General features: G+C 39.4%; 2 protein-coding genes and 1 long non-coding RNA gene across 6 annotated transcripts in view; 2 read left to right on the forward strand and 1 right to left on the reverse strand.

The window, feature by feature from the left end:
• LOC122407187 (coiled-coil domain-containing protein 97) overlaps nucleotides 1–27596 on the forward strand; it is a 66666-nt gene that overhangs the window by 36572 nt on the left and 2498 nt on the right. The window contains exon 1 of one of the 4 annotated variants that reach the window (XM_043413227.1): nucleotides 25574–25688. The exons of 2 other annotated variants lie outside the window; for them this stretch is intronic. The gene's annotated coding sequence lies outside the window, so the exon portion shown is untranslated. Of the gene's footprint in view, nucleotides 1–25573; nucleotides 25689–27471; nucleotides 27519–27596 lie in introns of those variants that run through there. One more of the 4 variants, XM_043413226.1, reaches the window with a different exon arrangement.
• Nucleotides 17302–27588, reverse strand: LOC122407185 (ATP-binding cassette sub-family C member 10). Its single transcript, XM_043413217.1, has 17 exons — nucleotides 27447–27588; nucleotides 27058–27201; nucleotides 25799–26548; nucleotides 25426–25683; nucleotides 24868–25147; nucleotides 24505–24728; nucleotides 24183–24420; nucleotides 23808–24076; nucleotides 22994–23215; nucleotides 22677–22888; nucleotides 21944–22235; nucleotides 21219–21788; nucleotides 20891–21117; nucleotides 20295–20801; nucleotides 19892–20083; nucleotides 19575–19818; nucleotides 17302–19193 (listed from the first exon to the last, which is right to left on the reverse strand). Exons 2-17 carry the CDS (start codon nucleotides 27196–27198, stop codon nucleotides 18936–18938), a joined length of 4884 nt encoding a protein of 1627 aa, XP_043269152.1. The 5' UTR covers nucleotides 27199–27201; nucleotides 27447–27588; the 3' UTR covers nucleotides 17302–18935.
• On the forward strand, nucleotides 20627–23410 carry LOC122407190 (uncharacterized). The gene is made up of 3 exons (XR_006260169.1): nucleotides 20627–20742; nucleotides 20912–21048; nucleotides 22967–23410. It is a non-coding gene; the product is annotated as an uncharacterized lncRNA (long non-coding RNA).

The raw sequence follows: 27596 nt of genomic DNA on the forward strand, positions 1-27596 counted from the left end.
GTAAGCGTGAAAGTTTCGCGTCGTGCGAGGCCGCACAGCCGTACACCGTGTCAAACAGCCTCGCTGCATGGTATATTCGAAATAACGTGACCCTGCGCCCTGCAACCTTTCGAGTTCCAGTTCTTTCTCCCTGCCTCGTGATGTGTCGCGGCGCTTTCAAAATGCGTGATAGGCTTAGCCACTCTCCGTATATGTACGTGCATCGTCACACATACTGGACCATTTCCGTGTCGTATTCGTACAGTCAAAGTTCGTTAGATCATGCAAGAAAATGTATGTCTGTTTTTATTTTTATTTATTTTTTTTTTTTTTTTTTTCATATCGATTCTTCATTGTGCAATTTTTCGTGGGTGTAAAAAATTATTCCAATGATCGTGCTCCACAATCTTCTACAGGGAAATCTAGAAACAAAAAAAAACACTGTTTGGCCATGAAACTCCATCTAAATTGATGGATTTGATGATGTTTCATGAACCCAAAGAACTGTCAAATTCGAGAGTAAAAAAAGCGTCACATTATGACGAGTTCGACTATAGACGCGCGTCAACGCATCGACGCGCACCCCCGCAAGAAAATGACGCAAAAAAATGGGGAACCGACCACTCGCACAAGTGCGTGCCGAGAATGCGTGCATCGAGGCCTTGGTATATTCGCATTTGTTGCACGTGTAGAGATTGAGCCACTGTTGCGCTGTTGCAAGTGATGCTGCGCGAAAAAAGTGTTGGTATTTCTCATACGCACACGCAAATGGATATTACACGTTCCTACGTTTTTTACTCTTCCCTCTCTCTCTCTCTTCCTCCACCTCCGTCTGTACCTCGTGTTCTCTTTCCCCTTCCCCTCATTCCTTCTTTCTCCCTCTCTCTTTGTTCATTTGGGTCTTTTCCACTTTCTTTATCTCTACGTTGTCTCCCCCTACGGCGAGGCTCAACGTTTTATTTATCAGGACGTTGATGACTTTTGCGTCTCTCGCGCTTTCCCGTTTCAGTTTCTCAAAGGGTGAGACCCCGTAGCATTTCCTCTTCTTTTCCTGCTGTTTTCTTTTCTTTTTTTTTTTTTGTTTATTTTCTTTTCCTCGTGCGAGGTCTGTGCAAAACGTATAGAGACCGTAAGAGTTGTTCCAACTTCTTTTTTTACTCCCTTTTTTCGCATCCTTCCTTTTTAAGTACTGACAACGCAAATGTACCTATGATTCCTTTTCTCCTTCCTCACCGATCTTTACCTTCGCGTCTCGTCGACTCTTCAGCCATTCGCACCGTCTGTGCATGGAAACCCCAACTCTTCCCCCTCTCGCATACTCCGTACGCACCAAGTTGGAATTTCTAATGATGATACAAGGTCGCCCTGGCATTACGAATTCTCTGCGATCTCTCCCTTTGACATGAAAAACCCTTTTGTCCTCGACCATTTCATGCCCAAGTCGGCCTCGTCGTCCAGTTATATGTGTCACTTTTGTTTAGCACGCACCAAAACACTGTTTCTCTGCGATTTAACGATCGATCATTCCACCGAGATTATTCCAGTTTTCATTCTTCGATGAAAACTGCACACGTGGCTTTCGCACCGTTTTTTTTTTTTTCTATCGAGTCTATTATTTTCCAGCCATTTTTCAAAGTAATGTAGAAAAAAATCAATTACGCTGATGCTCGCGGAAAGCTCGAAAACAAAAATGAAATAATGAATTCCGAGATAACGTTCCGAGATACCGCGGCCTGTTAAAAATAGCGAAGAAAAGGAAATTTCTAACAAGCGCGCAGTCGCTACCGTCCGTAAAAATAAATTCACCCTTTATATACTTGAATAAGGCGCGATCATTCTTGAATTATACGTAACGTCGGGTTGCCAGCTCCGCTTTGAAGGATTCCCGTAAGTAAAAGTTTGGAAACAAAAGTTATTCGCTGTGCTCGCTCGCAAAGTATATGCTCGCGAATATATATATATATATTTATGTAGGTTCAATGTGTAAGGCTTGATTCTCGTGATTGAGTGAGAAGAACTGAGCCGAAGCGACTCGGCGCTTAATTAACTTGCCCGCGCCTTCGACGAAGCCTCGTCCTTCCAGCCGCGATTCTCATCCTTTAGCAGAATGTTTAAGCCTCCATCCCCCCGCATTAGGCCATCAGCCACTAGGATTTATTCACCGCGTGTAACACCGCACGATTTTATGCCCGATATGTAGCCAAAATACATCTGTAAACGCTTGGCACGGGACCAAGTTTACGGGGAGCGAAGCAAAAGATATAGACCGAAAGAGGCCTCAACATAGTTTACGCATCAGTCAAATATCCGATTCATTTCCCCTTTCATAACCGCACATTCGGCCTGTTTGCCTCCTGGTATTTTATTCCGCGGCTTCCACGTATCGCCGCATATTAATGGATTTTATTGGATCGAGCTTCCAGTCAACGGAGCACGCGATGTTACAATTTTTTAATAAACAAAGTTGTCTTCTCGTCACTGCGGAGCTTGACCAGTGGCGTTTCACTCAAACGCGTAACGACTTCGAGGACGATTAAAGTTGTGAAATTTATCGAAACTCCGACAGTTCGGAGTGAACGGATATTGCCATAGAATCACAATAAAAATGTATTGCTAAACAAAAGAAATGAGGATTCTGACGATCGGTGCTTTTCACTGCCTGCAAATATGGAAAATCCCAAAAAATCGATGGCGAATATGGAACGAATGAATCTTTCGACGAGTGAAATATTGACAAAATTTTTGTTTATCTTCACTGGAATAATAACAAATTACAAACTAACTCAAAACCCACGAGAATTCTACGCACAATGAAACGTATTCTTCACTAGAAATTCCGTGGATTTCAAGGGCCCATTTAATTTCACGAAGTACCGGGGGCTCCGGCGTATGTATACGCACGTAGACGCACCTCCGCGTATATTTACAAAGACTTCATTATTGTTTGATCGTATCGGATAGAAGAGAGTAAGATGAGTTTTCGCTCTCAGCCCTCGCGCTCTTACGTCTCGACAATGTACGTTTTTCAGAGTGCGCAAAGTCACGTGTAGAAAATTGCACTGGAAGCCTGAGGTGCTCCCGGAATATACTACAAGATTTGTATGAGAGCTGTATCAGAGACTGGGAAAAACGAGGAATCACATGCCTATAGGGAAAAGCACTTGCAACCCTGCGGTCTATAGACTGCGAAGTAAAAAGAGATGGAACGACAAAAAGAAAAGAAATGAAAGATAAAAAGAAAGGAAACGAAACGATGAAATATCCGTGAAAGAAATTGCACGCGAACGCGGTTTTAAAAACCTACGAGGCATTATGGACCAGCGAACAAACGCGTGATTCTTTCGTCTCGACAGAGTGCACGTATCGAGTAAATAGCTTATTGATGCGTCTCGAAAGCACATGCGAATTAGCACATAGCGATGGACCGATGTATACTTCTTGTCCCCCGGGATGTTCTCAACGTAAACGCGATGCATTTTTCTCCCTCCCGTTGACGCGAAGAAACGCCAACTCCGAAGTGGCAATCCCTTCGAAGGCTTCGATGCTGATCCGGCAAATTTCCTCATTCCCATTTTTTCAGCTTGCTTCCATCGACCAGGATTCTCGATCAACAAACAATGACGAAAACTCATTCTTGGTTAATGAAAACGAGAATTTTTATAGTTTCCAGACGAATAAAGGATCAACTTTGGTTTTTATGAATTCAAGTATTTTTCTATTGATCAAACTTTATTGAAGTTAAACGCAGACTTGACTTTCCTGCTCTTTGCAATTTCTTATGTTCATTAAAATGTTACATTTCCGGACTTTCCTTGTGTAGCTTGAAAATGATATTTCATGGGGTTAAAAAAATTCAATTTGCCGTCTCTCTACCTCGTTTCCTTCCTTTTGCGATTCTTCTCTTCTCCTTTCCACTCATACCACTCGACTGAAACGCAACTTCAGCGGAATCGCCGAGTTCCCATGCATTTTCCGAGGCACAATCTTCATGCTTCGGAGATTGGTACACCATTATATCTCCCAAAGGGATGATTACTGTACGCCCTCTCATACGTATTCTTTCATGTAACTTTCTAGTAATCTTCCAGATTCACGACAACCTCGTCTTTTTTTCTGGTAGAAGACTATGAAGTTTAGTAATAACGGTTCACAATATGCATGGAGCTGGAATTTCCTGATGCTTGCGGCGGAATGCTCGTCCCACGAATATTCGCAATTTTTAAAAATGCTCCATTTTTGCTGCTTCATTGACCGTGCGCATGCAACATGAAATTTGATAATTTTGTAAATATGCTGTATGAAAATCTTTATTCCGGGAACTGTAGAGATTTCTTGATATTTGGTGGAAATTCTTCCAAAGGGAGGAACTTGATGAAAAATCTTCCTCAGCTTTTTCGTGCTTGAAAAAGAAAGGTTAGTGGTTGATGCATCAGACACTTCAGGTTTGTAAAAGGTTGTAAAAGGAAAAAGGTAATACGAGAAAAAAAGTTTTTCAACTATGTCATAGGCTTGCAGAAAAATGTGAAAAAATATGTTTCAACAGCATCGTTTCTAGTAAAAAGTAAATGAAACATCGATAAATTTTTGGGGTCATTCGTAAATATTTTGTGAGGTGTAAATATTGTAGAAGCTCTGTTTTTTCATCAACAATTAATACATTTAATAAAAGATGTTTCATTGCTGTGGAATCACGTATAATGTGGAGTTCAAATTTCAAGATAATGACAGAAAAATCGTGCAATCAAATTTCAATATCGTTTCTTGACAGAGAGACTTTTATTTCCGACAGAGTTCTCGTTTCCACCATTGTACATTTATTTTTGACGATCGAAAAATGCTCTTCAAAAGAAATGCAACATCCGGGGGAGGACAAGTGTAATGCGGAGATGGGAGCAAATAAACAGAGAATTCTAATGGTCAAAGGACCACAAAAAAAAAAAGAATAAGGCATTCAAAGGGAACGATGGGAGAACAAGGTTCGAGGTGATGAGGAGATGGAGGTAAAGGGGCTTGTTGGGGTAAAATCGTAGACCGGAAATTACGCCATATGTCATACAGGAACACAGTGCGAATCGCTTTCACGTTGGGTCATTCGTGATATTTTCATCTTCATTTTTGTGCCCATGTACTTTCGTGCTATTAGGTCGATATATTTGATTCGCGCTCTCTTTGTTTCGTCCCCACGCTTCCAAAGGATGATTTAATAGCTAGTAAGCGGGCTGACGATTATTTTTGAGGGTTCTGAGTCCGGTCGTAACTCCAATTTTTCCTTTTTAAAAATTTTCATAATTATTGATTATTTAGTTGGTGTCTGGGGTCCGACCGGTTGAAAAACTCTCTCGTCGCCCTCTTCGCACAATTTCATTTAGACATTGGCCTTAATAAAAATTCTCTAGATATACCCAGCTATCTCATGATCTCGACGAAGTAAAGCGATTAATGAATTACGCTCACGCATTTCTCTCATTTCCTTTTGGTACCTACGAGGAGATCAGTTCGAAAGCATTTTCGTTTCATTGAAACAGAAATGAGGAGTGAATCGGGCGTGCGGAGGTTACAAGTGTAAAGATCAAATGCTGCCGATACGAGTGCTTGAATTCTCGTCTTTCTGTCTATTTAACGAAGTGGTGACGAGTCTATCGGCTTGCTGATGGACGTGCAATTCCACCTTGCGTTAGGTTGCCACGTCTGTTATCTCACTAGTTAAATAGAGTGGCAAAGACAGTCCGAGACATAGAAACGAGAAAAGAGGGCCCTTTGAGAGTGAGGGAAAAAGTTGCGAGCGCGGGCGACGGAAAGGAAAAAAATGTTAAGTTGTCAAGAGGTAAGCACAAGGAAGAGCCCCGAGGGAGCCGCACGTAGTAGTGGTTGGTTAAGATAGGAAAACTACAGTTGAGTGTATACAAGAGTAAAAGTATATACGACAGAAGTTGCAACGTTGAAGAGTTTTGTGCTCTTCTTACATGACGATCTGTATCTATCTTCAAGAAGAAATCTCTTATACTGTGCCGAACGAGTCACGAGAAATGGCTCTCGCGACGTCTCTCTCTTTACCTCGGTGTTTCTCTCTCTCTCTCTCAGCAGTCAGAAACGATGATATCTAGCATAGAGAAGGATAAAGAGGCAAACAGTAGCCAGAACACTGAATGCAGCCAGAGTTGTCCTAGTCGCGAGAGACGAAAGCAAAAGCTAGGCTTGCATTCAAGAGATATTAAATGAAAACATTGGTGAAAAAGCCACAGTACAGTAGAGAAGTCAAAAAGAAAAGGGGAAAAACGAAAACACGAAGGAAAAAAGAATCTGTTCAACGGCATTCCCAACCTCTCGTAATACTTCCTACGCCCAATATTTGCCCAAGAGACATATCGCAAAGAAACCATCAGCAGACGCTCGCTTTCTTTCGAATTCGCTCATGTTGCCATCTGCAAACGAAAGTTTGCTCTTCCTCCACTATATCTCCTTCTGCGAAACTCTACTCGTTTTTCTTACAGCCGGCTAAACTTTGCCCTCTCTATATGGGCCTGGCAATCTTCTGTATCTATGTATTTACATCTACGTTGATTACGCGCATGCATGTGAGTTGCAACTTGTGCATTTCTCTGATGGCTTCACTGGCCGGCAGATGCATAAAAGTTGAAATCTCGTCAACTTAATTGCTCGATTTTGTCTGAATGAAACCGAACCCGCAACCTTTCAACGAGCATTTTTCTCGCATGAATAGGAACGAATTCCATTCTCGTGAACGTAGAACAAAATTTTCATGGTAATCGCTTCACCGCCGGGAAATTCGCCGATTGATTAATATTTCCCTTTGTACAAATGCACGCGCCTTTATTCGTCGATTTATCTTTTCATCGAAATTTCGATGCATGCCTCTTATCATTACCGTTCTACGGTCTGTACCGTACGTATAATGATGCGGCGGATTATCCCCGCAGCGTTTGAGACCACCAAAAATTTCGTGTTATATCCATGAGTGAACGGGGCTTAACGGCCACAAAGCGCGAACTCGCTGGAACCTCATGAACGTTCAAGAATTTCTGTTGAAACGGTGAACCCGACGAGCGTCCCCGTTACGATCGTTTTCACTCCGTATCATCGATGTACCATAAACATATGCGTTACATCCTCAGGCCGATAAATCCACGTGCTTTAACGTCTATAGATTTACACACGAAGAGAATTTCATGGAAGCGTTACATCCAAGAGAGAACAATAGCCAGACATCGATCCCCCATAATTAAATGTCGAGAGTCATCGTCGATAATCACTATTAATGAACGATCGTATGCAACGGGGCTCGCGAGAACATGAGAATGAAATAATTCGTGGGAGCGGTAATGGCGTGAGCTCCAACTCACTTTCAATGGAAAGCTCCAGCTTTCAATGTATCGAGTGCAAATATGGACGTTAAAATATCTTGATCTGAGATTTGAAGACATCTCTCGTTGAATCAATTTTTTTGAGCAGGTCTTACGATTTATCTACTTTTATTTTATAGATTTTTTGTTACAAAATTCAACTTTTTCGACGTTTTTTGCTCGAGGTAACGAGAATCATTCGAGGGAGAGTAATTTTCGGTTGCATTGACCCCGGGAAAACGAATTTTCCAATGAGGAAAATCGTGTACTCCGAGGCAGACTCTCAGGAAAATATTTACTCGGGTAGTAACGAGGATCGATTCCATTACATTAGCGATGTATCGACGATATTAATAAGGGCTCTGACACCAACACGTTTCGTATTTTCCTCTCGCACGAGGTGTCCTCATGCCGATTTCCTCCCACGTCCTCTCTCTTCCTCATCCTTCCTCCCACTTTGAGTGATTTCGATACAAACAGAGTGTCCTGAAAACCATTTATCAGAGCCCGGGTAAACCGATCGAAAAGTTTGAGAAACTCAAGTAAGAATGCACTTTTTCGTTCGATCCCCTGTCGATGGAATGACAATCAATTCGTAGCAGTTAATCCGGTGCGCCGTCACAGCCTAACGGAGTGCGAACCATTCCTTATCGTCCCCTCCTTCGATCGTTGCATCCCATCGTTACTTATCAATCGATTATAACTTCAAACGAGAAAAAATCGAGCGAGGACTCCCGCGTCAGAATCTGTTTGACTGTTGCTTTTGATTGGCTGACTGAGACCGAGTCTTAGGACAGCCAATATGCAGGCAAACACAACCTCCTGGTACAACATTCGAACGGTTTGATTTGTAATTAATCCTCTCGAATTTTGCGATCCAGCGTCAGACGCAGCTCGCCGGAGTAGACGAGATGATCATTATGAGCACGATCGTCCAAATGCACGCACGTATGTGCTTATGATAATCATGAGAGGGAAAGAGGAAAGTTGGGTGAAGGCGCGTACGGAGCAGCAAGAATACGACAGCGTAATTCAGGGCTTATATGACGAAGGGTTGAACTACGTTCAGCTTCTCTGCGCCTGCACAGCAACATACATGGGGATTTCCATAAAAAACGTGCTCCAATACCGATCGCACCGGGATGCTCCGCACCCGAAATATTCCCCCCCGTCCCTCGATGGATCGAAACTTTGAAATTCAAGTTCGAGAATTCCATCAGTTTTCTTTCGGTTTCTCGAAATAATCCAACAAAAGTGCCAACGTTTTCTTATCCGTAGATGTTTCTCGGAGCGAGAATACTTCCAACTTCTTCCATATCCGTCCAGGCAATGGAAAAACTTCTGATCCAAATTCTTCTTTCGTACAGTAATAGAAACTAGCGTACCTTGTAAACCGAGCCGCTCACGCGATCGCGCGTGCTCCTGCCAATGCACAACATTCTTCCTTCATAACGCACTGAAATTTTCGACACGAATATTTCACCGGTTGACCAGAAAATCAGAAAATTCCATACTTAACGCCAACTCGGGGAAATGGAAGAAACTTCTGAAGAATTTGCTCCCCGAGCACATCTCGTTGGAATCATCCAAGTTCAACAATACAAAATGAAATATCCCATACGTAAATATCCACCGGTACAATGCGCCTGAGCTATACGCTGGATGCATTGAGCCATAAGCCTCGTGGTTACCGGCAACCGCCATGCGGATATTGCTTTATGTATATGCACTTTATATACACATACATATTTCAGTAATGTATAATAGACCGAATAATAATATGTACGTATATACGAGGTCGTAGTTTATACTGCATGCACGACCTCGTACGCAGCTACTTGTAATTAAACTAACCCTTCAAACCGGTTCGAGCTTCACCTCTTTATCGCAACGGGCACACTTTTCGTACATATTAATTAACGGCCATACAGAATGTGTAATTATGAGGCTACGTAAGTGTGCAAATATATGTCGATAGACTGGGATATAGACGCACGTTTAAATGTGTATTTGTGTATTTTCATTTCACATTATATGTGGAGATGCTGAGAGAAAAAAGACCGGAATTCCAGCAACTCAGGGATCACAATTTCCCCCCTCTTCCTGGGCATCGCCTAAGCGTGGGTGGATGGATTTCGTTGAAGTTGAGAAGTAGCCTGGGAGCTTGGAAATCCGGGAAAACCAATCTCGTCACTGTGCAAGAATCATTTGAACGAAAACGTCGAAACGGAGGTCTTGATTCGTTAAAATATGCGGTAAACGTTACGTGCAACGAAACTCGAGGAAATAGTAATCAACTTATTAATTTTCAACCTCTTTCTACGAATATTTTCTGATCAACGATGCCGAGACTGTAAATGCGCACAGGTACATTCGATATTTCGATTAGTGTAATTCTGCGAGAATTCGTTCCTGACTCGATCTCGTGTTCACGATGATTCGAGTTCTCTACTCCGTTATGGGGATTAATCCTCGTAATTAAGGCGATTTTACGCCGTCGACTCTTCATTTGGTATCGAAAGCGCAGTACAATTTGGGACAATGGAATATTCAATTAACGAAATCGCGCTGGTTATCCAGACGTAATGAGTTGGGTTTCATTCGAAAACTTTATTATTTCGGTTACAAAATTAATCGTCGATTTGCAATGATTTGCTCGTTGCTCTGTCCTTTTCTGCTGCTTTGGCTTCTCTCTTCGTTACGTAAATGGCGTTTACTCTCATACTTCGAGACTCCGTTTTTAACCGATAGTGTACTGGCCGCAATCTTTATCTTTTTTACTAATCGCATCGACGTTGCGATCGGGGTCTCGAGGGTCCGACGAAGCCATCAACTTACCATCCTTCTTTCGAGCTCCTAGCTCATCATCATCTTCGAATGCATCTTCTGGCATGAGGATCTTGTAACGTCCACCGAGTATAGTTTCACCACGGATTACCGCACGCTGTATCGCGGTTTCGGCGGCTTCTCTTTGCCGCCTGATCCTTTCGAGCTCAACCCGAAGGCGACAAACCTGTTATTCCAATTTTTTCTTCAACGAGTTCGCAATTGATTGGTTGTTTGAAAAAGGTCAAAAAAGTTTGACAGTTTTAGGATATTTATAGACATTTTTTGTCCTTTCAACCTCTTTTTCCAACTTTTGCAACCGATTCGCTTCGTTCTTCTCCGATTTTCCACCCCCGTCGCCAACATTGTCGCCTGAAGTACCACCACAAATACATTCTATGTCGCCACCATAATTGGGCATTTCGGAGACTATGAATTTTGACCGGGATTACGAAAATTTATTTTTTATGCCGAAACGTAATTTGTGCCCAGATTTTTTGACGGAATAAATGACGAATGACGAGTCCCCCCCTCACCCTGTCGTTTAAAACGAACGTCATTTGTTGCGTGCTAACGCGATGTTTCGGTGTTTTCCTTCCTAATTTGTTGCGATTGGTCATTCTTGTCCTCGTCCAAATTAAATGTGAATAATCTCCAACCCAAGCATTACAATTCAGCATTAAAAATGATAACGTTATTTAAGAGGATGGATCAGTCGGTATATCGCAACCGTGAGTGCGAGAGAGATAGCTGCAAATTTCGAAATTAAAATTCTTTGACACAGTTTGACTGATTAAAAAAGGCTCTGTCAGTCGATTTTTGCCATCGTTCTGCGTAGGCTGACAGAGCCTTTTTTTAATCAGTCAAACGGTGTCAGAGAATTTCAATTTCAAAAATTCCAAGTGAGGTTAGTCGACTGATCCATACTCTTAAGGAGGGTGGATCGCGACGATACAATATTGCCATGCTAAACCATGTTAAAAATATTAAGAATTTCAAAATGATAAGAATTTAATAAAAATTGGTAAATGTATTCTTCAAAAATGTATAAGACAATATAAATTTTTTAGATTTTTCTATCGCATAGCCCTCGAGTAATTGAACGTTAAAGTTCACGTGTATAAGCATAGAGTTTACATATATACAGTTATACATCTCGTGCGTAAGAACTTCGATTTAACATTCAATTATTCGATAACCATGTGGTAAAAAATTTTCAAAAAAATTGTATTTATATACTTGATGCCAAAGAATGTTATCACCAAATTTTATCAAATTCTGATTATTTTGATTTCGTGATTCACCCTCCTTAAAACACTTTTACATGTTGTTAAGAAACTTGATATTTTTGTTTTTCTTTTGTATTGTTTGTCATTGTAATGTCGAACCTCAATTTTGAGTTAAAAAGGGGGTTTTGGTACGTCAAATTTGAAACATAAATTGAGTCAGATACTAATACGAGGTTGCATTAAGAGTATGGATCAGTCGACTAACCTCGATGGAATTTTTGAAATTGAAATTCTCTGACACGGTTTGACCGATTAAAAAAAGGCTCCGTCAGCCTACGCAGAACGATGGCAAAAATCGACTGACAGAGCCTTTTTTTAATCGGTCAAACTGTGTCAAAGAATTTTGATTTCGAAATTTGCAGCTATCTCTCTCGCACTCACGGTTGCGATATACCGACTGATCCATCCTCTTAAAACGAGAATTTTTCTGGTTACTCTCATTTGTGACTAATACCACGGAGATATCTGGCAGGCAGGGTATGCCGATATACGGTGTCAAATGCATGGGGAAAACAGAAATAACTCTCCCCCTCTGTGCATACAGCCACATACGTATAAAAAATATGAACTGTGACAAAAAAAGAGCACATTTGTACATACAATAATTCCTGACAAAAAAAGATAACGAAAAATGAATAAAAAAAGGTGGAGGCGTCTGGCGCGTTCGTGTTTTGAAAGGCAGTCTCGAAGCAAACTGCGAACAAACTGAATGAAGGTAAGAGAAAAAAATCGTCAAGAGCCTGTGCGTGTAATGGTCGCTTGCCACGCATAAATGGAATGGAAAAAAGGACGAATCCGCGCGAAAGGCGGACAAGCCTCGCGACTTCGAGCCGTCGATTTAAACAGGATTCTCCCAATAACAGCCGAAGAAAAAAAACCAAGATTTTCACCTCGCTCGACGGGGAAAAAAATCCCGCGAAATATTTTAAGGGCGTGTACCCCTTTGACGTGTTAATATACGTCAACGTGTTTATGCGATCCTCTGATTACGTGGATTTTTCACACTCCGGCCTTTACCGTGAGTCTGGCTCGCAGCTTTCACCCCTAAAACAGCGTTGTCTCGTTGTTGCAACATACCAAAGTCAGCGAGCTTCCCAAGGAAACGAAATGCTACAAAACATTTTTTTGCTTCCATTTTTCCCTTTTTCAGACTTGAAAACAATGAAAGCCCCCAAACAGAGCCTCCCATCGGAGAACACCCCTTGATAACATCTTCGATAGCAACGTAATCGACAGCTAGTAAGCGAAAAAGTTCAGTGGTTGGAGAACAAGTGAAAAGCGCGTCGAAATTTCCAACCGGCCGATGGTTTTCGAGGCTGCAAAGTATTCTGGTCGCAACCCTTCCTAAATTGATCAATTGTCCGGTTCTGAGGGTGCAATTTTACTAATCATTCGCAAAGACCGTTTGAGAGTTCGGCACGTGTGTAATCACGATTGGATCGGAAAGTGGATTTACAAGAAAAACTCCGACGGCGAATACATATAATTTATAAAATAAATAGAGAGCGAAAGAGAAGAAAAAACGACGGAGTGAGAAGCTTCCACTTTGTCGGGTTAACGGGACGGGAGACCCGAATTTGTTTAACCCAATTAAGAGATCCGTAAGAGGGTGAGACACGCGAGTCCTTGCTTTGAGTTACTGCTCAGTCGATTGGAAAGTTACACGTGTTTTTGTCAGCCAAAGTGTCCCGTCTCTTTTCCTCTCCCGCGCTCTCGCCTCACCGTCGCGTTCTCGTTTAACGCCTCGTACAAAAGGATCCCTCCTCGCGTATGTAATTATATCCGAAACACGAGACCTCTCGATGGGACGACATCAACGCGCAGCTCCCAGAAGAACTTTGGGGAGAGAGAAAATAACGTGAATAATCACAATATGAGAATATCTAGCGAGAGGAGGAGGGAACGAGGGTGAAAAAACGAAATGAAACAACAAAAGACGGTGAGGATGCCTTACCAATATCACCACCAACTACCACAAACAGTTTCCCCAGCGATAATGCTCGTTTTACGACGAATGAAACTTAATCGCAGGGATAATCTTACGGATGTTCCTTCATCGGGGTTTTATACGGAATCGCTCGCTGCTCATCAATTCATTCAACCCCGACAAACCCAATGAGCTCGTTTCCAATTAAATAAAAAGTTAAAACAAAATCCGAAAAATTCAGCTCATTCGAGTCGGCGCTGAAATTTAAACAGAAACGAATTTAGTTCGTCTGAAAAAACGCACAAATTTCAGTGTCCCTTCGACAATTTGACTTTGAAATACGAGTACATAAAATACGAGACCATTCGTATTTCCACGTTAAATGATTTATGCGAGTTCTCTTGCTGATGCTTCGTGGATTGTGCACAGAATATATTCGTTTTTACGATTGTGTGCTTGATGATCGTACCCACATACATACACGCCAATGTATATTTTACAGTGTCAAGAATCCAACGTATGTTCGTGCGTATTTGCCGACGGCCCCCCATTCCCCTCCCTTCCGCGCCGCCCCATTCTCGTCGTTTACTAATCACGGTAAAAGCGCACCGCCACCATGTTTTACACACCCAGAACCAACTTCTTCCCTTACTTAATGGAAATATGAGAGGTGCTAGTTTTTTTCGGTACCATAAAAACATGCTCTCGGTGTGTACCAGAAACAGTGCGCGGGTCTATCGTAATGCACGAAACACCTTAATATGAGAACACGCGAGGGCTGAAACGTCCCCCATTCATATACCCACTAATTCGCCATAACACTCTCAATAACGCAAATGTTCATAAGTCCGAGCCCCTCATCCCCAGTTGTTTGAGTAGTCTGAAAAATTCGTGGGCTGTCAAATCCTGTGGCCTTAATTGAGACAAACTTTCCTTTCGGATCACAAGCCGTTTGGAATGAAAATGAAATTTGGGAAGGGAACAGGTGGGAATGGGCATTTCATGATTCAAGCTCGAACTTTTGAGACGAAAATGAAATCCTAAATGCAGAGGTGGGTAGATGTTTTTGGGGTAAAATTTAATGCCCAGTCACGTGGTGATAATTGAATTAACGAACGATGGTTAACTGTCGAGAAAAATAGATCTGGAAAAAAGTGATTTTTAATATTCCCCAGTAATTTGAATTTCGTGATGCGAATTCGCACTAGTGTCCAGTCTGAGGGTTTTGCAGCCACTTTTTTCTTCGTTCAATCACTTTTTTCATATTTCGTTGCGAATTTTCTGTTGATGATAATTCCGAAAGAATCTTCATTCGAGGGAGACGATCACGTTCGTTTTTCTTCTCAAATTCGAACTTTGATTCTTCACTTGACTTATCAGACTTAACACGATTTGATGATGAGGGCTTTTCGAATGATGGAAAGCACCGTCGGAGAGAATTTTGCATGTGGATTAACTCCTGCTCATTCTTAAATCTGCCTACGTTCGTTGGGTTCTTACACGCGGAATAGAGAAGGGAAGCAAGAAACAGGCTGCGAGGGTCTTCCGAACGTCCCGCTCTTTTTCTTTCTCACACAACTCTCTTTCGACGCTTTTTCTTCGTGTGACTCTTTCAGGCACGTTTGAGTGAGGCATGGCAGTTCCACCGCGAAGGGTTCTGTCACACTGCGATACTTGAATGCCTCGAGTGGCCGTCATCGAGACACGAAGGGTGATGTCGTGCAAGAAACCTATATACTAATCTCCATGTTCGAAATAAATTTTTACTCGACTACTCGAGTTCATGGATTTCAAAATTGCACCTTATAAAATCCCACGAAACCTTGAAATCAAAGTTTTTCTTCAGGCACTTGAAGTCGAATCCACTTTTTTACAACAAATTCGACAATCTCTTGAAAAATGTTTCTTTCAATAAAATTCGACAATTTTCCTGTTCACGAATTTCAAGTGATTCGAAAACCGCGTTAATACGGTTCTGGCTAAAGCTTCATTCGCGAGTCCCATTTCAAAAGAGAATTTCTGGCACTCAATACCACGCAATCTCAAAATTCAAACAAATCTGCGATATTCTTTGAGAAAAATAATCGAATTCATGGTGTTAAAAATTCTGAAAATTTACGTCAGAAAACTGAATTCACATTTCCAAGTCGTGGAAAAAGAAAGGATTTTTATGGAACAATGTGAAATTTAAAATTCAACGAAATCTTCATTATTTTTATTTGCGAGCGCGGTATTCAATTGTTTGGAGAAAGAAACGAGTCTGTTCCGCGCGTCTTCACCAAGAAATCGAAGAAAAACAATCTCGTGAAAGGGTCGCTCGACAAATATACATTTTCCAGACGAGCGACGTCATTAGCGATGTAAAACGTATTTGTTTTACGCAGACGAGTTGCTCAGCCTCCACAGGTTACACGCTTGTGTTGTATAGATCGTTGAGGGACTGTGCACATACACTTATATTCACAAATGTGTTAAACTCGGTTTCGTCCCGTGGATCGACGCGATGAAAGAATATTTTACGTCTCGTATGTACACATACATTTGTACATAAGTATCAACACAAATTTATATGCGAACGCGCATTCCGTGATAGGCAATTATAAAAATTACACAAATTAGCGTACGTCGCCAGGACTCATTAGTTTGCCACGTTTTTTTTTCTACCTTATCATCCACAATGAGTTCCCATAAAAGTGCTTCAAGTGACAAAGCTGAATACACATTCGCTGATTGTTTATAAGCAACACAAAAGACTCCAACCAATGAAAGTCTTTGCTTTCTTCATTACTATTTTTAGTTTAAACTTTATGGGGCCGATTGAAACAAAATTTGAAGCCCAAAATCTGTATGAATTATGTGGATGTAGAATTAAATTTGTGCCTTCGAGATCAACTGACAGCAGAGTTTGGGACAATACTAAAAAATTTGTATTTTTCTGGGTTCGCGAATTTTTGGAGTTGAAAAAACTAAGAAAAAATTTTCGTTTTCCTCCAACCTCTTGAGACTCGTGTTCGATTTTTCATCGTTCATTAAAGATCAACTTCATGTTGGACAGCTTATGTCAAAGTCAGAGTTAGTACTTCAATAATATTGAACCTCATAGTGGTTTCAGGATAGAGAATTGGAGGAAAGGTCGTACAAAAATGGAGAGAATTAAGGCTGTGAGCGATTCGAAGCGAAATTTATATCAGTTTTATTGAAAACAAATCCAAAGATCGACTCTCAAAACGAGCTCGAATTACAAAAACTGTTTTTCTAGATTCTGTACAAAAATTGAATATTTTTTTCGGTAATTCGTTCGTGATATTTGATTTTATCAACAAACCAACATGTTGGGTGTTGTCTGCACGGAAAACTGATAAAAACTCTTTGCTGTCTCGTCAACCGACGAGAACTCTTTGGAAATTAGTTTTAGGCTGTTTGCAGGTTATGGAAAGTCCCCATGATTAGGAGATTAATAAACATTTAAAAAAGTCAACATTATTGTATCAGGCATTCGAGTACGCTGACAAGGATGCAAAAAGTGTGCTGTCAAAGCATCAATACAAAATTGCAATGACAGTTCTCTTCGGTTACAGCCCTGACAAAGTGAGTATCATCTATAAATAATACAAAAATGTACTGTTGCATTGTGAGAGTTGATCTTGTGGAAAAAAAGTTTTTGTTCGAAGAGAAAATTCGTTTTTTTTTTATCTCTATAATTACGAAAATCGTTATTAGTCGCCAATTTTTCATCTCGAAGGTCGAACGCTCAAAATTCTATTCATGCATTCTGTAATAAACTAAAAATAGCAAAATGTACAAGTGAATTTTGTTCCCTAGTTTGAAACGAGGAAAGTCTTTCAAGATGGTTACAAAAGTTCGATCAATTTCGACGAGTTTTTGAAGTGGGTACAAAAAAAAGGTTATTGCGAAAAAATCGAGCCAAAAACTTTATTCGTACTGTTGGACAGTGACTGTAAGAAAATAATATTTTAATCGTCATTTTCATTTATCGAATACAATAATAAACGAAGGAAATCCACGAATGGATCAACGATCTCACATCGATTTTATAGTCAAGGGACACATTGATATATGGGATTTTTATTCGGCTACTGAACGCACCAATCTCAAAGTGTCAAAGTCAATTTGGCGAAAAGCGTTCAAACAAATGGATCAACGTGGAAGAGGGTTTTTAGAAATCGAAGATTTAACTCTTTTCATGAATGTTCGACGTCCATAAAATTCTACATTTAAGCGTAACGGAACGAAAATGCATTCACAATAGCGAACTAAAAAGCTGTTAAATAAAGTAATGAATTCAAAGTTAATTGTCGTCGATACATTATCTCACTCGTTTCCTCTCTCTCTCTCTCTCTCTCTCTCTTTTTTTCTTCTTCTTCTAATCAGATTCATAAAAATCATAATTCTTCGTCAATAATACAAGTAACGCATAATAAATCAATATTTCAAAATTAATAGAACATTTTTTATCATCACGAGCTAACTTAATGCAACAGCAATATAAGACAAACAATAATTTACAATGACGACGTTTTATACTACGAATTATCCCCATCAAATTCATCTTGCTTCACGCACCACTTAACTTTTTTTTGGTATTGCCCCCCATCTTTTTGCGAGGCCTCGTACAAACCCATGCTACCGGCTATTATATATATTTATATATTTCTCTCTATCTCTGTTCATGACTCTTTCCTATATACACATTTTCATGTATATACAAACATTTTTTACAGTGGTAAAAAAATAGGCATCGATATTCCCGAATTTGAACGAAACGGATAATTACGAATTTTTGATAGCAGAATTCAAAACTAGCTTTTCCGAAACGCAGTTCTTTTGTTGTGTCACAAAAGAATTACATTATTTAAAATAATTATCAAATTATCGAGCAATATCAATCGATAGTAATAGCACTTACAATTCAATATTCAACGAATAATAACAAAAATTTGCTCTCCTATCCTGAATGTAGATAAAAGTGTATGTTCAAAAATGTGAATAATCCTAAATAACTTTAAATTTATCAGACTATGTATTTCAAAATTTGTGATACTGAAATGCTCAAGAGTATTTCGGACGAGGCATCTCAACCAAAGATTTCAGCTTCATGACATTCAGCACTCAGCGATTCGACAACGATTCACAAACATTAAATCATCTTTGTATATTTTATTCGTCAATTTCCGATATTGAAAATATGAAAAAAAAAGTAGGCCACGGTTCCCGGCTGTTTATAAGAATCTCTTGATTTTCAAGTTTTTGTTTATGGACTTTTTACTCGTAGTATATTTCGAAATACAGAAAAGTCGAGCAAGTTGAGAATTTATTCAGTTTAGAATTCAACTTGTTAGAAACATTGGAATAGTGCTTTAGAAATTCAGAATATTTCAAAAACAATCTTATTTTTGTTGGATCGTTGAGGATACTTCAGACGAACGAAGTCACCGACCATAAATCTATGTTTAAGTCATCATCGATTTGTTTTGATGTTCAGTGCACTTGTTATTTCATATGAAGTTACCAGTTCTGGATTGGGGTCACAGACTATTCTTTGTCGGAAAATTCTTGGCTCGCGAGACGATAAAAATACGAATTCGTATTCTGTATAAGGAAATTCGGCTCTCCGAACTCGAGAACTTCACCATCTCCCATTACCATTACTCGGTCACAGTGCATTATTGTTCTGATGCGATGTGCAATTGTTATAACAGTTGCACTTCTGAACGAAGATTTTATAGTCGTCTGTATGGCTTTGTCCGTTTCTTGGTCGACGTTCGCTGTAGCCTCGTCGATGCACAATATCTGTTTTTCCACATTCAATTCCAACCAACATGTTAGTATAAAATTGTTTCAAAAATTGAAATTAAAAAACTATTATAGTGATTCAATTAAAAAATTAACCAAAAACATTCATTTCATTTCTTCATGGAAATTATTCCAGTAATTACTTGAAGTTGTTGGAGATTCAATAACACGTTTGATAAGAAACTTTGACACTTTTATACGATAAATGACATTTTATGGTTTCTCAAAATAACGGGTATCTTTTTTTTCTGTTGATAACAGTTTTATAATATGAAATTGACTTTCTGAACAGCTTTTCGAGATGAAATTATTTTTTAAATTTCATTGGAATGTATGGAAAAAATATAATGCTCTTAACGACGAATAAAAAATTCTTACCCTGGCATTTTGCAACATAGCTCTAACCAAACAGAACAATTGTTTCTGTCCAGCGCTGAGGTTGTTACCATTTTCTTCCAAGTTGGCTCTCAATCCTCCTAACCGATGTACCAAAGAATGAAGCTTACATTTTTCCAGAGCTGTGTAAATTTGAATGTCGGGATATTGATCCAAGGGATCAACATTGTCGCGAATAGTACCGGAGAACAAAAATGGATTTTGTGGTATTATCGACAGACGAGATCTGCAAAGTGGAAAAAATCGATAAATTACTGACTCGATACGAAACGTTGCACAATATTTCGTGATGCAATTACCTCAGAGCGTTCAATCGCAATCTCTTTACGTCCACATTGTCAATAAATATTTCACCAGCAGTTATCTCGACGAGACGGAAGAGACAGTTCAAAATCGAACTCTTTCCTGCTCCTGTGCGACCGACGATCCCAATTTTTTCAGCTGGTCTCGTTAAGAAAGACAATCTTCTCAATGACGGTGTCAGACCATCCCTGCCATTTGCCAAAATGAAGAATTAAAACATCATTAATGCATCGCTTATTGCAACGTGGAAATTCATTTGTCATGCCAATGAATGAGCTAAATATATCAGCAACTCAACTCGTTTGAATTCATTGAGCGCTAAATTTTTTAAGTTTACATTATCAATCGTAGGGAAAATTTGATCGGGGAATAATTGTTGTACGTATTCTCGATATTTACCGATACTTGAGTATAACATCACGAAATTCAACGACTCCCTGACTGGGCCAGCCGTACGGAGGATTATCGCCGTCAATACTTTCAGTAGGAATATTGTCCAAATACTGTTTGACTCGTTCGACCGCAATGATTTCCCGCTCTGTCTCGGTGAACACATTCACAACACCGGACATTAATCCAGTTACGGAGAGAGCGTAAGTTATCGCTAATCCGATCAAACCCGAATCAGCGACTTCGATCTGATGCTGAACAACAGCCATTACGCAAACACCAGCGAGTAATACAACGCCGATAAACTGTAAGCGCAGTGAGAGCCATTGACCAGCCGCCATCGCGGCGAATTGTGTTTTTTGACTGGCCTCTAAAAAAAGCTCGTTTTCGTGACGGAAACGAGAGACGACGCGGAATGCCCGGATGCTGCTCAATCCTTGCAGCGTCTCGTTGAAATGTGCGTACAATGGTGACAGAGCTGTGCTCGACAAACGTTTCAGCTCGCGTGAGGTTAATCTGCAAATGAAAAAAAAAATGGAAAAAATTTAAAAATTGATGGAAAAACAGAATAAGTAAATTTACGAAATGTCATTTTATAAATATACCTGTAATGTTGTTGAGCCCAGTGATAAACCGGTGCGAGAGGTGCCAGTAACAAAAATATCCAGGGAAGACTGTAAGCAGTAACGACGATTGATCCTATCAAGGCGAAAGACTGTGCCAGCAAGATATTCGCGATGAAAGGTAGAGAATCGTCGATGGTGTAAGTATCGGACGAAAACCTGTTCAATATTCTTCCTAGTGGATGTAAATCGAAGAACGTAGTTCGAGCCTAGATAATGAGAGTCCGAACGATTAGTTATTCTCAATGACGAAGCAAACCGCTAAATTATCTGTTCCGTCGATATAAGAAAAAAAATCATTCCGACGTACCCTCATGACAATTTTGAGTAGTTGCTTATGCATGGAGTAAGCCGCTTGGATGCCACCGTAAGCGAACATGAACGCGCGTATAAGAGTAAAAATCGAATTGAGCAAGCCCAATAGGGCATAAATCTTGAGATAATATTCCACTCCGTTGTCGTCATCCAAAGAAGCTTCAAGTTGAAGCACATTCAGTTGATGGCTCGAGTTTGTCGTGTTAGCCGAGGTTTCGTTTGCGTGGGTGACCCAAAATGAAAGCCACAAATCGGTGAAATTCCGGGAGCACTGCATCATGAGCATCGACAGAAAAATGGACATTGCCAAATAACGTCCGATTGCGCTCATGTACGCTGAGTAAACGCCGAATCTGACAGTTCCTCTTTCCACAAATTCCTCGTCGAGTAAAGCATCTTTGTCCACGTTTACGAGCTCGTCATAACTCTTAGGTAGTCCAGAAATTGGAGCTGCCTCGAAATCCGAATCGGTCAATCCTGATGACAACAAATAGTCTTCCAAATCTGGCAGAATATCACTCGGCACGCCTTGCTTCACTACTGTACCCTTTGACATTTCGATTACCTTTAATCATAAGAATAACTCAAATTGAAGTTACAACTAAAATGAAAGAGATACTTTCGTTCAGGAGAGGTCAGTACAATTCTTACAAAATATTGAAAAGAAACCATGCACAATTTTATGGTTGATTATGGAAAAAAATGTGAATTATCACAAACCAGATCCGCGTGAATTAAATATTGCGTTTGATGTGTGCACATTATTCGAGTTTTGTTGCTCAACAAACCAAGAACAACGTGCTGGAATATGTGCTTTGCAACTTTTGTATCCAAGGTCGCGAGTATATCGTCCAACAGATAGATTGCTTTGTCCGCGTAAACAGCTCGTGCGAGTGATATCCTTGTTCTTTGACCACCGGAAAGTGTGTTTCCAGCTTCGCCCACGCCCGTCAAATCTTTCTTCGGCAAGGTCATAAGATCATCCGTCAGAGCGCAAGCCGTTAATATATTTCTGAAATAACAAAAAAGAACAGTTTTCTAGTTTCATTTTTATATAATTTTAACGATATTTTGCAATTACACATTGTTTTAATTCTACACATTTTTGCATTCCAATCTTTAACTCACTGGTTTCACAATAAAACAATCAAAAATCCAGTTGCTGTTGCAAACGTCGACTTATCTTTTTTTTTAATTGATGTTTTTTAATAGGCTGTGATGATTTTTCTAAGTTCTTGCGAGAAATGCTAAATTCCCAATTGTTCTTTGTAGTAAGGAAAGCCCATAAAATTGTGAAAGTATTTTAAAGGCAATCGATCGAACCCAGAATGGTAAAATTTGGCAAATTTCTAAGTAACGACGCAAGAATGTGACTTTGAGTTTTTCTTTTTTCAAACAATCCTATACGTTTGATACGAATGAATGTAATGAGACGAAAATAAACTAAACGTACTTATACTTGTTGTGATCGTAAGCTTTTCCAAATAAAATATTGTCTCTGATAGTTCCTCGCTGCAGCCAGGGATTTTGTTTGACGTAACCGAATCCTTGGTCCAAATCGTGAACCGCCACTACTCCTTCTGCCCGCGTTATTTCGGCTAAAATTCCATCCAGAAGTAGCGATTTTCCACCGCCCACTTTTCCCATCACGCCGATAAGCTGTCCCTAAAATATTGGTGAGGATTAATCAACAAATTCAATAATTTCTGGAGAAACTAATTGATTATTTTTTTCCAATTTTAGGTATGATATTCGTAAGTAAAAACCAACTTTGTGAACGTCGATGTTGAGATTTTTCAACGTGAACACACGTTCCCCCTCAAATGTGACGACTTTCTTGCTGCTCGACGTCGAAGGAGCCGGAGATTCGGGAACTTTAGTCACAGTTTGATCATCGTGATTGTCACTTACGAAGAAGGAGGCGTTTTTCAGCATAATATCAACACCTGGAGGCGGATTCGCATAATATGTCGATATATCCAAATCTGGTAACTGTAAATTGTTAATTCGTCAGTTTCACCTCTCGTATATACTGCTGCCAAAAATGTGCATTTCTTATTTTTAAAAATGTATCCAATTAGACTTTAGTTGGTCAGAAGTTTGACAACAAATTTAAAATATCCAGCGGGACAACCGATGACTTTGCCGACAACAACCAAGTGCTTTATTAAAATTTATTCAAAATCATTTTAAAATGCGAAAACAAAGTGTTTTTCCTACATTTATTGATGATTTAATTCTCGATATTTTTTATGAAATTGAATGTGAGCATAATAATCAGCGACTACGGTTTCATCCTCGACCCTTAAAACTATTTTTCCGAACCTCAACCATTCCTGAGCATAAAATGTTTACTCTATTCGTTAATAAGGCCTGATTTTGTTTTTTAGTTAAAAAGAGTGAGATAAAGTCACAGTCGGTCAAAATTTAATGTCTAAAACAACATAAAATGTAAAAATGTTCTGGAAAAAGAAATTTTATACTAAAAAACAAGACGGCTCACGATTCCTCTGTTAAATTCAAGGATTGATTGAAATTCGTATACTATTGTTCATCGACTCGTGAGCTAAAAGTATATACTCACATCCAAAAGTCGCTGGATCCTCTTGACCGAGACCCACGCCTCGGTTAAACCGTTCAAAACCCACGGGAATGCGTTCAATGGTCCGATGAGCATATTCAATAATGCCATGCTCGTGAAAACGGTTTTCGCATCAAGCTGATTTCCGACCAATACGTACGTACCAAAAGTCAATATTGATATTAGAACTGGCGTTGTCGCCCAAAAATAAACGCACAACGCGTCCAAATATTTGCGCCCTTTCAGATATTTTAATTCCTGCTCTCGAAGCTCTGGATAAAATGCAAAATAAAATTAAGTTCGCAATTCCTATTGGATTCAATTTTTGTTTGATTATTCATCTTTAAGTGGAATTGAAAATTTGCAATGTGTACTAACTGAATATGCTCCTGAGAAAATATTCCTCCCAAGCATTAAGTTTGATAGTAGTCAAACCACGAAGAGTTTCACCCATCAATCCTACTCTTTTATCCTTGTAATTCATCATCTTGGTGCTGAGTTGACCAATTTTATTAGCCAGAAATTTGTTTATCGGTATAAGAACAACGGCAAAAGCAACACCAGCGAGGAATGATAGGCCAATTTGTGCGTACAAAAGATACAGCGTTACTGCGAGCTAAAAACGATGGATCAATTATTCAAATTTTTTTAATTCACACAAGAGATTGATCGTTGTATTCATTTCATTTTTATTTTCTACCTGAAGGGGAATACTCCAAAACGTGTGAAAACTAGGACAACTGTTAACGATTCTGTCGCTGTCGGTGCTCATGAAATTAACGATCTCACCGAACGTGAATTGGCGATTCAACTCAACATTCGAAGAGTGCAACGTTTTTCGATAAACGAGCGATATTATGGCTGCCCGAATTTTCAAACCCACTATGGACATCCAAAACGAGAAATGCGTAATGCAAAACGCTCCTGCAATAAAAAAAAATCAATGTATTAGAATGTGCAAATGGAAGCTTCGAAAATAAATTCGGAGTCTTCCTATTTTCAAGTGACACGAACCACATAATGAAACTGAGAATACTTGAATGAATGTATTTGAGCTGCGTACCTAAAAGTGTACTGAAAAACATGAGTGCTGCATACATGTAGCCATAGGATATCGGTTTATTTTTATCCTCGATAAAACCAACGAGTTTGTTCAATAACAATGGACCCACGAATCCAGTACAATCGGCAACAAATTTCAGTATGCCTACGGCATAAAATTGCCATCCAAAATTTCGATGCAGCAGTCGTAGCAACGACACGTTATTCCTTGACGAAATAACTTCGATCTCCGGTGTCTCCGAAATAAAACCGTTGAAGTTGGTTCTCCTTTTCGCTCGAGGCTGCTTGTGGAAAATATTGTCTTGCATGAACTTTACGGCGGGCGAGTATTTATTGATAATTTTTTAGTTTATCGAAATTTTTTGTTTGATGCTTTTAAAATTTTATATTTCTGACGATTTTTCAGACTGCGAACAATTCGTGATTTTCCATAGATTTTCGAAAAAGTTTCAAAAGAATTTCGTTCAATAATTATATTAACGTTTCAGATATTGTGGCTGAATGAAATTCATGGCTTGGAATTTTTATTCATCCTAATTTCACGATCGTAAAGCCATACCATTCTCCTTATGCTCTTATCAATTTCATAATTAATCATCGCAGTAGTAATGTGATCCGGTAAATCGTAAAGATCGTCGGGGTGTCTCAGCAATCCTCGGACCCCTTTCTCCATCAATGGTGTAACCCAGTGAAACAGAAGTTTGGATAAAATCGTTGAATTCTCCATAGCAGTCCCGAGATAACTTGGATCTTGAACTTCCATGAAATGTACATAGGCAGAATTTGGTGAACTCAAGAGCGACGTTCGCTCGTTTACCTGCGGTAAATATTTAAGTATTATTGTTCTTTGAAATTGATTCTGTAAAATCAGTTTCCACAGTATGCCATGAGAGGGATTGGTCACATTAAAAATGAAATACATAAAAACTTACTTCACTGTATCGGTTTGTCCGGTTTGAGCCATAACCAGGAATAAGCGTCAAAACATAAAAACTCAAAAGAGTGACAACTGCAATGCTGAATCCGAGAGACAGATTGGGCAAAACATCATCAAACGGATTGTGTTTTACGTGAGTTCGTAAAAGCAAAGCAGAGACACCAATGAGCATGAAAATCAAAGCTCTTACAGCGACGGGTCCTCGCATATTGAGGCTGTTGCTTCGACGTAGAGTAAGAATGAAACAGAGATGAACAACCCAAGCAACGCCTTCGGTACCCGCGATCAGATAATCTATTGGTTTGGCAGCCGTTGCTTGATTCGCGTATTTCATACTCAATGGCAGATTACTTCCATTTTCCGTGAATAACGAAGTATTTGAGTAAGAGTGATTTGCATGGTTGTAAAATATCAGTTTCGCTATGCTCGAGGTGTTGTTGAGTCCGTCACGGATCTTTGTCAAAAGTCCATGTCCACCAGTATTCATGCCATAAAGAATTTGAGAATTCGCCAATGATGATAGTGTCGTCGGGGTCGAACTCATAACGTTGCTGAATGCGTCATTGAGTGGCGTTATCGTTGTGTTCGTGACAATTATGTAAGCTTTTATTATAGGAAGAATGGCTAAAACAGCCGTTATAATCAGTCTCAAATTTATGGCAATGTGGGAAACCCGTTCATGAGAATAATTGTGCTTGCCACAGAAGTATGCTGATATTATTGCCATCAGTGCGAGCGTCGGGAGCTGCAAGCATGTTGCAATAATAATTTCATTAGGGGTGGTAAAATTTCACTATAAAACTTTGATACCAATTGTAAAACGGAATTTTTCAGTGCTACAAAATAATGTATTTACAGTACAGATATGAGGATAACATAACAAAACTTTTCAAAAGGTAGTCAACAGGTTGGTGGAGTGATATGAAAATTGCTGTTTTTGGGAAAAGCTTTGCAAACGTTCTTCCTACTTTGGTTCTTTTTATTTTTATTTTCTTCCTCAATACGATAGAACAAAAGTTGTATTATACGTTTAAAAAATCAATTGGAGACTTGATGTTCAAACATCACCGTAAAAAGAAGAGTGTTAACTGTTAGAAGAACCGACTGGTCCCTTCAAGGATCACCTGTTCAGTCAGAGTCACATCTTAAATTATACATTCAATTTACATACGAATTACACAATTTGAAAGAATTAGATTTGCACTGAAAATTTCCTGTCCTTTAAAAAATCAAAGAAATTCTGGCAACACTCACTTGGAGATAGAACTGTTGAAAACATAGTTCTAAATCGTGTGTAACTGGATTTAGAGGCTCTATACTTCCGCGATATCCACATAATTCTGTCCAATTCCAGGTCCAACGTCCAAAAAATGATTCTGATTCAGGATCTTCCATTCTCTTCAAAATATATTATCTGACAGTTATTTGGAATATGTTACAAATTATGATACTTGATACAACTTTCAAGAAAATATACATTTATTTTTTTTTTATATATAATAATTTAAAATTGTAATATTAGAATGATTAGACAATTAGACATAATTATAAACCAAGATCGATTTTAAAAAATGTTTTGACAAGTAAAACTTAACCTAACAATCAAGGTTTCTTTTTGACTCTTTCAGTTATCATTTGCTTACGTATCTATGTGAATTTGGACGACATGTAATTTATCCCAAAAAACCTAATTTGCCGGTTACACTGAATCTTTCGTAAGACGTTTAAGCCTTATGTTTTATTGTGATTAATTAATACTTTAATCGATTCGTAGACCTCTATTGCACAAAATT

This window comes from Venturia canescens, chromosome 2 (genome assembly GCF_019457755.1).
Source record: "Venturia canescens isolate UGA chromosome 2, ASM1945775v1, whole genome shotgun sequence".
Taxonomy (NCBI): Eukaryota; Metazoa; Arthropoda; class Insecta; order Hymenoptera; family Ichneumonidae; genus Venturia; species Venturia canescens.